The sequence below is a fragment of the Carassius carassius genome, unplaced genomic scaffold, assembly GCF_963082965.1.
Source record: "Carassius carassius unplaced genomic scaffold, fCarCar2.1 SCAFFOLD_77, whole genome shotgun sequence".
In the NCBI taxonomy this organism is placed as follows: Eukaryota; Metazoa; Chordata; class Actinopteri; order Cypriniformes; family Cyprinidae; genus Carassius; species Carassius carassius.
The window spans coordinates 214,701-224,700 of NW_026775206.1; the positions used below are offsets into that span (position 1 = coordinate 214,701).

At 43.8% G+C, this 10,000-nt stretch overlaps 1 protein-coding gene across 1 annotated transcript in view; it reads left to right on the plus strand.

Annotated features, from left to right (window-relative positions):
• Window positions 1-10,000, plus strand: part of LOC132139440 (tyrosine-protein phosphatase non-receptor type 12-like) — a 36,633-nt gene that overhangs the window by 25,824 nt on the left and 809 nt on the right. Inside the window, exons 10-16 of the mRNA XM_059547794.1 lie at window positions 1-13; window positions 121-219; window positions 620-705; window positions 4,143-4,708; window positions 7,851-7,922; window positions 8,519-8,565; window positions 8,636-8,720. The exon at window positions 1-13 is cut by the window's left edge and continues 65 nt beyond it. Coding sequence (XP_059403777.1) covers window positions 1-13; window positions 121-219; window positions 620-705; window positions 4,143-4,708; window positions 7,851-7,922; window positions 8,519-8,565; window positions 8,636-8,720 — 968 coding nt within the window. The remainder of the gene's footprint in view (window positions 14-120; window positions 220-619; window positions 706-4,142; window positions 4,709-7,850; window positions 7,923-8,518; window positions 8,566-8,635; window positions 8,721-10,000) is intronic.

The following is a 10,000-nucleotide window of genomic DNA, read 5'->3' on the forward strand; positions in this document are numbered from 1 at the left end:
AGTTCAGACCAAAGTAAACTTCACAAAACACACACTATACACACTGAAGCTGAATAACACACACGTATCAAACCAGCGCAGGATTGATTCACTAGCCTCCTGTGTCTTTCTGTGTGTCAGGAGCAGTACGAGTTAGTTCATCGAGCGATCGCACAGCTCTTCCAGAAACAGCTGATGCTTTTGGAGAGTGCGACTAACTCTGAGCTCCCAGACGGGACGGTAAGACCACACACACACACACACACACACACACAAAATGAGCTGCCTGGGTTAGATCTCTTCTAGAAAGACAGGAATGGCAGTTGAGATCATTTAAACAATGAACAATAGAAACAATCATGCTTTACTTCCTGTTTGAAAAGCCAGATATAGAGACACAATGTGGTCTGACTGTGCGCACACACACACACACACACACACTCACACACACACACACACACACACACACACACACAGGGCTGTAAGTGTCAGTTTGAGGCTGTAATATCTTCATTCTGTTCTTTTCTATTTTCTGTCTTTTTATTTCTCTGTTTGCAATGTAGAAGTTCTAGTGTTTTACACTCATGTGTTTGGTTTGTCCTTGTTCCGACACACACACACACACACACACAAACTGCAGGAAGAGGGCAGCCCAGAAAAGCCTGGTCAGAATTCAGATGAGGAGAGATGGGACACGCCCCCTCCTAAACCGCCCCGCATCCGCAGGTGAGACTCCGCCCCCTCGGGACACGCCTCCAGAGCCTCATCACCCAATGAAGAAATGTAGAGAGAGAATTATTTCACAGTGTACATATTAATCATTGCAATTTTATTTATTGTGGAATTTAGAGCGTATATGTGACTGGTGCTGGCAAAATGATTCACAATGAGCAAATGTTCAAAATTCTCCATTAAAAGACCTTCAAAATGAAGTATTATTTATTGAAATCGGACAAAAAATGCTACACCTGTTTGAAGTCGATAGTCAATTCTGAGGAAAATCAAGTTCAAGTTTTCTAAAGGTTCCAAAGCATCTTTTAGTGCAGTTTTTTTAATGGACAAACAAACAAATATTGCATTAACTTTTTCATTTTACATCTAAACAAAAACTTTCAAATAAGATAAACAAATGATCAAATGTAAAAACTCCTTTAGTGTGTTCATTACTAATAAAATGATTATTAAAACTACAAAAGCAGTTCAATCAAGAGCAGATTAGATTAACATTGAGCGGCCTGTACTATATGGAAGCACATGGGTAGCGATATTCAATATGCAATGTAATATGCAAAATGACAATGCATTTCTGTATTTACATTTACATTTTCCAATACATTTGTGCAACGTTTGGTGCAAATTGAAAATTAAATTACATAATTTAAATTTGCCATTTCATACACCAGTTTTAATATGTAAAATGAATACTAGTTTTAACGCTTTATAAGTTGCAAAATTAAAATGAAAATGTATTACAGAAATGATTAGATATGTAGAACATGTTCAAGCAAAAACTGTGGCAAAATGATCATTTAAATGCTATTTTTCTTAAATGCATTAACACTCACAGTCAAGACACTTACGATTGCATTTTCATTCAGTGTCCCGCAATGAATGTAGCAAAATTAAATGTGCACATTGAAAATGCATTCCGAGCCGATCACGTGTCCGCCCCTGAGCTGATCTGAGATCTGAGCTGAATTTGGTGAAACATTTAAGTTCTAGTCTGTGTCAGTTACTCTCATAATAATTAATAATAATAATGTTACCCGTATTTTTCGGTATAAGTTGCATCAGTCCAAAAATACGTCATGACGAGGAAAAAAACATATATAAGTCGCATTTATTCAGAACCAAGAGAAAACATTACCGTCTCCAGCCGCGAGAGGGCGCTCTGGGGTAGGCTACAGGAGCACTGAGCAGCATAGAGCTAATTTTACTATTTTTATTTAGAAATGTAACTATATTAATTTTTACAATTATTTATTAATGTCACACACACATACCTAGTGCCTTATGAGTTAAAAGGTGAGAGTGGTAAATGTTACAGACATGGAACTGTTCAGTCTATTATTGATTTTTATTTCCACTTCACTGTTATCCAAGGAGACAGAACTATTTGCACTGTATTTATCAGTGGGACAATATTCATACAATACTACAACCTAGAAATAATTTTGCAGGTCGCAGCAGCACGAATTATGTGCCCAACTACATCTGATTCAGATATTATGCTAATTAACAGTGAGTTTAGTTTCAGACATTACAGTGCTTCACTCGCACTGACTCTTATTCTGTCTGAAAGAATGAAAAGACCGAGCTGAAGCTGGAGCGATTCAACCAATCAGATGAAAGCAGCGTTTCAGCTCCGCCCACAAGTGCGAATGAAATATTGAAGCCATAAACCGAAATGATCAAAACGTACACGGACCAACTGTCTTGTCCATGTTCTCTCACTTGAATCCTCTTCTTGAGATTTGAGTCTCAGACCTTCTGCAAGCCCCGCCTTGTTCATGCAGTGATTGACGTGGCGCGGGGGGGCGGAGACGTGATCGGCCCGGAATGCATTTTCAATGTGCACATTTAATTTTGCTACATTCATTGCGGGACACTGAATGAAAATGCAATCGTAAGTGTCTTGACTGTGAGTGTTAATGCATTTAAGAAAAATAGCATTTAAATGATCATTTTGCCACAGTTTTTGCTTGAACATGTTATACATATCTAATCATTTCTGTAATACATTTTCATTTTAATTTTGCAACTTATAAAGCGTTAAAATTAGTTTTCATTTTACATATTAAAACTGGTGTATGAAATGGCAAATTAAAATTATGTAATTTAATTTTCAATTTGCACCAAACGTTGCAAAAATGTATTGGAAAATGTAAATGTAAATACAGAAATGCATTGTCATTTTACATATTGCATTGCATATTGAATATCGCTACCCATGTGCTTCCATAGTACTAACCCTGCTGTATCACACAGATCTAATATATCATGTTACACATCAGAGGTTTTTCCCCAAGAGTTGCCACGACTTCCGGGGGAAGTCGTGGCCTGGTGGTTAGAGAGTCGGACTCCCAATCGAAAGGTTGTGGGTTCGAGTCCTGGGCCGGCAGGAATTGTGGGTGGGGGGAGTGCATGTACAGTTCTCTCTCCACCTTCAATACCACGACTGAGGTGCCCTTGAGCAAGGCATCGAACCCCCAACTGCTCCCCGGGCGCCGCAGCATAAATGGCTGCCCACTGCTCCGGGTGTGTGTGTGTGTGTGTGTGTGTTCACTGCTCTGTGTGTGCATTTCGGATGGGTTAAATGCAGAGCACAAATTCTGAGTATGGGTCACCATACTTGGCCGAGTGTCACTTCACTTCACTTCACTTCATATACACTTGAGACATAACTGATTATGTTTGCATGAATACTGAAATACTGTAATTCTGTGTGTAGTTATTGTGATCTTTGGAAGAAGCGCGAGAAGTGAGCGGAGAAAAGATGGTACTCTCAGAAAACATACAAATAAAGATCATTTTAGATGTTTAATAACTACTGGGAGCATTGGGATAGCTAGATGAACTAATTCTTGTGAAAACCTAAACTTTGACTAAATTCTACATTTTTCACTTTTTGTTTTTAATTTTATTTTGAATACATCTCAAAATTAGCCCATGCGCATTCACACTCATTCTCCAGCACAGGTCACATGTGTAGATTTGGAGTATTACCAGTCATTAGGGTCCATTTTTTGGAAATTGAGATTTATACATCATCTGAATAAACAAGCTCTGCGTTGATGTCTGAGATCTGTAATCTGAGGGTGCCAAAAATATTAATATTGAGAAGTTGTCCAAAAGAAGTTCATAGCAATGCATATATTACTAATTAAAAATTAAGTTTTGATATATTTATGATAATTTACAAAATATCTTCATGGAACATGATCTTTACTTAATATCCTAATGATTTGTGTCATAAAAAAGAAATGTATAATTGTGACTCATACAGTGTATTGTCTATTGCTCCATATATACGTCTGTGCTACTGATGACTGCTTCTGTGCTGCAGGGACACGTGTGTATTTCTTGTCATCTGCTGTGTTTCCACATGAACTGGTGTCCTGAATGAGTCTGTGGAGGGTCAGCTCATGTCTCTTGTGTCTCAGTAATCAGGCCGAGGGCGACGTGAAGGAGGAGATTCTGCAGCCTCCAGAGCCACGGCCCGTTCCGCCCATCCTCACGCCGTCTCCACCCTCGGCCTTCCCTACGGTCACAAACGCACGGCAGGACAACGACCGCTACCATCCCAAACCCATCCTGCACGTGCTAGCGTCGGACCAGAACCCTGACCTCAACGAGAACTACAGCAAGCCGGGGCAGGACGGTCCGGAGCGCCGGCTGGAGCACACGCTGGCCATCGAGATCAGGAAAGTGCCGCTGCAGGAGGGTCCTCGCAGCTTCGAGGGGAACAGCGCTCCGCAGCGATCACACGCCTTCACGCTCTCCAACACCAGCTGTGTGTGTGAGGAGTGTGACGAGCCTCTGCGACCCGAGAGTCAGTGTGAGCCCGGCCGGACGCCACTGAGCTTCACCAACCCACTGCACTCTGACCCCCCCGACACACTCTCCACGAGCAGCAGCACAGCTCCAGCAGCACAGCAGAGAGACCACACCCCCCCCAGAGTCACAGCGACACCCGTCACCCACCAGAGACCGCCCACACACACCTCGAGTACGTGCACCACACACACACACACACACACACACCTCGAGTACGTACACCACACACACACACACACCTCGAGTACGTGCACCACACACACACACACACCTCGAGTACGTGCACCACACACACACACACACACACCTCGAGTACGTACACCACACACACACACACACCTCGAGTACGTGCACCACACACACACACACACACACACACACACACACCTCGAGTACGTACACCACACACACACACACACACACCTCGAGTACGTACACCACACACACACACACACACCTCGAGTACGTGCACCACACACACACACACACCTCGAGTACGTGCACCACACACACACACACACCTCGAGTACGTGCACCACACACACAAACACACCTCGAGTACGTGCACCACACACACACACACACCTCGAGTACGTGCACCACACACACAAACACACCTCGAGTACGTGCACCACACACACACACACACACACCTCGAGTACGTGCACCACACACACACACACACCTCGAGTACGTGCACCACACACACACACACACACCTCGAGTACGTGCACCACACACACACACACACCTCGAGTACGTGCACCACACACACACACACACCTCGAGTACGTGCACCACACACACACACACACCTCGAGTACGTGCACCACACACACACACCTCGAGTACGTGCACCACACACACAAACACACCTCGAGTACGTGCACCACACACACACACCTCGAGTACGTGCACCACGCACACACACACACACCTCGAGTACGTGCACCACACACACACACCTCGAGTACGTGCACCACGCACACACACACACACACACATCATTCACACTCTGATAAGCATGATCCGTGTAATCATCAGAGTATGCTGCTCATAATCACAGAACGTACAGTCGTGGCCAAAAGTTTTGAGAATTACATAAATATTGGAAACTGGAAAAGTTGCTGCTTAAGTTTTTATAATAGCAATTTGCATATACTCCAGAATGTTATGAAGAGTGATCAGATGAATTGCATAGTCCTTCTTTGCCATGAAAATTAACTTTATCCCAAAAAAACCTTTCCACTGCATTTGATTGCTGTCATTAAAGGAGCTGCTGAGATCATTTCAGTAATCGTCTTGTTAACTCAGGTGAGAATGTTGACGAGCACAAGGCTGGAGATCATTATGTCAGGCTGATTGGGTTAGAATGGCAGACTTGACATGTTAAAAGGAGGGTGATGCTTGAAATCATTGTTCTTCCATTGTTAACCATGGTGACCTGCAAAGAAACGCGTGCAGCCATCATTGCGTTGCATAAAAATGGCTTCACAGGCAAGGATATTGTGCTACTAAGATTGCACCTAAATCAACAATTTATAGGATCATCAAGAACTTCAAGGAAAGAGGTTCAATTCTTGTAGAGAAGGCTTCAGGGCATCCAAGAAAGTCCAGCAAGCGGCAGGATGGTCTCCTAAAGAGGATTCAGCTGCGGGATCGGAGTGCCACCAGTGTAGAGCTTGCTCAGGAATGGCAGCAGGCAGGTGTGAGCGCATCTGCACGCACAGTGAGGACAAGACTTCTGGAAGATGGCCTGGTGTCAAGAAGGGCAGCAAAGAAGCCACTTCTCTCCAAAAAAAACATCAGGGACAGATTGATCTTCTGCAGAAAGTATAGTGAATGGACTGCTGAGGACTGGGGCAAAGTCATATTCTCCGATGAAGCCCATTTCCGATTGTTTGGGGCATCTGGAAAAAGGCTTGTCCGGAGAAGAAAAGTTGAGCGCTACCATCAGTCCTGTGTCATGCCAACAGTAAAGCATCCTGACACCATTCATGTGTGGGGTTGCTTCTCATCCAAGGGAGTGGGCTCACTCACAATTCTGCCCAAAAACACAGCCATGAATAAAGAATGGTACCAAAACACCCTCCAACAGCAACTTCTTCCAACAATCCAACAACAGTTTGGTGAAGAACAATGCATTTTCCAGCACGATGGAGCACCGTGCCATAAGGCAAAAGTGATAACTAAGTGACGCGGGGACCAGAATGTTGAAATTTTGGGTCCATGGCCTGGAAACTCCCCAGATCTTAATCCCATTGAGAACTTGTGGTCAATCCTCAAGAGGCGGGTGGACAAACAAAAACCCACTAATTCTGACAAACTCCAAGAAGTGATTATGAAAGAATGGGTTGCTATCAGTCAGGATTTGGCCCAGAAGTTGATTGAGAGCATGCCCAGTCGAATTGCAGAGGTCCTGAAAAAGAACACTGCAAATACTGACTCTTTGCATAAATGTCATGTAATTGTCGATAAAAGCCTTTGAAACGTATGAAGTGCTTGTAATTATATTTCAGTACATCACAGAAACAACTGAAACAAAGATCTAAAAGCAGTTTAGCAGCAAACTTTTTGAAAACTAATATTTATGTAATTCTCAAAACTTTTGGCCACGACTGTACACACACACACACCTCGAGTACGTACTCACACACACACAGACACACCTCGAGTACTTACTCACACACACACACACACACACACACCTCGAGTACGTACTCACACACACACACACACACACACACCTCGAGTACGTACTCACACACACACACACACACCGCTTCTCCGTCTGCTTTCTTTCCCAGCTCTCCTTTCCTTCGAGTCGCTCGACTCTCATTTGATCAAAAATGATTGACACATGCGAACAGGAAGTGAGCGATTTAAGCATCGCTGTGACAGACTCTGTGTCGCTTTGAGTTCGGTCTTTAGGAAGTGGAGGACTGTGTAATCCACGGTACTCTTGGAAAAGAAGTACCTTTTCCCGTTCTTCTTCCAGTCCCTTTAAGTTCTCTCAGCTGATCTGGCCGTGTGTGTGTGTGTGTGTGTGTCCAGAGATGCTCCTGGGATCTTTAGGTCACCTGATCAAATGCAGCTTGTTTTCTGCCTCTGGGCTGTGCTAATGTGCTAATGCTAGGGCACTCAGTAGGTTTGTGGGGCTAAAGGAATGATGGTCGTGTGATGATCGGGGGTCAGGGCTGGCGGGCTCGTGTCAGGTGTTGATGCTGCGTTCAGCGGTGTGTGTGTGTGTGTGTGTGAGAGAGAGAGAGAGAGAGAGAGAGCTCTGGTTGTTAATGGTGCTCTTTTTGCCCCAGACTGTGACGTCAGTGAAGATTTGCCCCCGCCTGTTCCTGAGCGAACCGCTGAGTCCTTCCTGTTGGCCACAGGTGCGTCTTTACTGTGTGCAGCCACACGAGGGCAGCAGAGGCTCTGAGACAGAAGCACAGCGCACACAATCCAGACCATTTACTTTGGTTTCATTGTGTGTTAGTTTCGTCTGGTTGCTCTTGGTAAACATAAGTTTCGTGACACACACACACACACACTCACACACGCACACACACTCACACACATGCACACACACTCACACACTCAAACACACACACACACACACACTCACACACTCTGTTATGTCTCGTAGTGACTGAAGTGATCGTTTTGAAATATAGATGACAAAAAGTAGTTTTGACCGAATGCTTTTCAATAAGTACATAGATAAAGGGTTTCTATGTTTCCCAGCATGCCTGGTTGTTTTAATGCATCTGTGTTAATGGTGAATCTCCGTAGCCTGTGTGTGTGTGTGTGTGTGTGTGTGTGTGTATGGATTTTGTACGTTTGAAGAGCATTGATCACTGATGGAAGGTTAAGGGCTCAGTCATTAAACTCGTCTGTTTCATTAGTGAGGTGATAGTGTGTCGTCAGAGAGCCGCTCATTCTCTTGTCTGTCCGAACTTCCTGTAACGTTTCTCTCATGTTCATTCAGACCCCGCAGATGTGAAGCCGCCGGCGACCGAAGCGTGTTCAGACGAGGTGAGACCAGTCTGTTTCTACTGAAGCGACTGAGAGCGAGAGCTTTAACGTCTGTCTCTTCTCTTCACAGGCGTCTGCAGACACACAAGCTCCTGCTAGTCCTCCAAAGACCGGTACGTCACAGTTTCCGTCGTCACAAGTGTCTGTGTGCAGCGGTGAATGTGGAGACCGAGCGAGTGCACTATGTGGCGCTGTGTGTGTCGAGCTCGTCCGTTCACACTCATTACGTCGAGTGACCCAGGCCTTAGAGCTGCCACCAGATTAAACCACATCATATTATCAGCCAAAAACACTTCCTGTTCATCAGCACTTCCTGCAGACGTTTATATTTACTCGGTGTTTGTGCAGCACTAGAAACCAGCATTAGGTGTGTTATTTAGTATATTAATACATGTGTGTAGCATGATAACAGCATTTAATCACACTTAAAGGGATAATTTACTCCCTCTCAAGGCATCCCAGGTGTATATGACTTTCTTCTCTCAGACGAATCCAGTCGGAATGAATAATTGTCCTGGCCCTTCCAAGCTTTATAATGGCAGTGAATGGCTGTTATTATTCAACAGTCCAAAAGAAGTGCAATACAGTGCATCCATCCATGATAAACACTGCTCTGCGGGGCGAGTAAAGGCCTTAGTGAATCGATGCATTCCTCTAACTGTCACAAGTTCACACGGCGAAGTGTAACTCCGGTGATTAGTGACGAACGCAGAAGCACAGAGGAGAGAGCAAAACAAAACACTGGTCACCAATTAGAAGAACAAAACATGGATTAGTAAAGAAAAATGTTGTATTCGATATAAGCCAAGAGGAGGCTGGTTTTCCTTTGCTAAAGTAAGGAAACTCTGCTTCCTTCGCTCCTGTAAATAAACATTGGTTCTCGTGAGATCAGAACCGGAGTTAGGATACGCCGCCAGCATCCTCCGAACGCCGCTCTATTGTGAGCGCTAAGAAGTAGAGATTACGGTTTATAAAGTTTTAAATATGGATATTTGTATTCTTATTATGGATGGGTGTGCTTTATTGGTTTTCTTTTGGGCTGTTGAAAAATAACACCCATTCACTGCCATTACAAAGCTTGGAAGAGCCAGGACAATTTCTAATATAAATCCGCTTGGATTTGTCTGAAAGAAGAAAGTCATATACACCTGGGATGCCTTAAGGGCAATTAAATTATGGAGAAATAAAAAATTTTGGGTGAATATCCCTTCAATGTCAGTGTGCGTTTATTGTGACAGATTCTGACATTCACAGTTAATTCCTTACTGTTTACACAAAAATATGAATTTGATTATTACACACACAAAAAAATAATATTTTTTATTCACTTGCAGCATCTCAGTGCATCGTGGTAGAACACAGCTTTATTTGAATGTTAATGTGCTATTGTTAGCCGTTAGCTGTATCCCAGAGATCAGCCGAGACATTCGTGTGA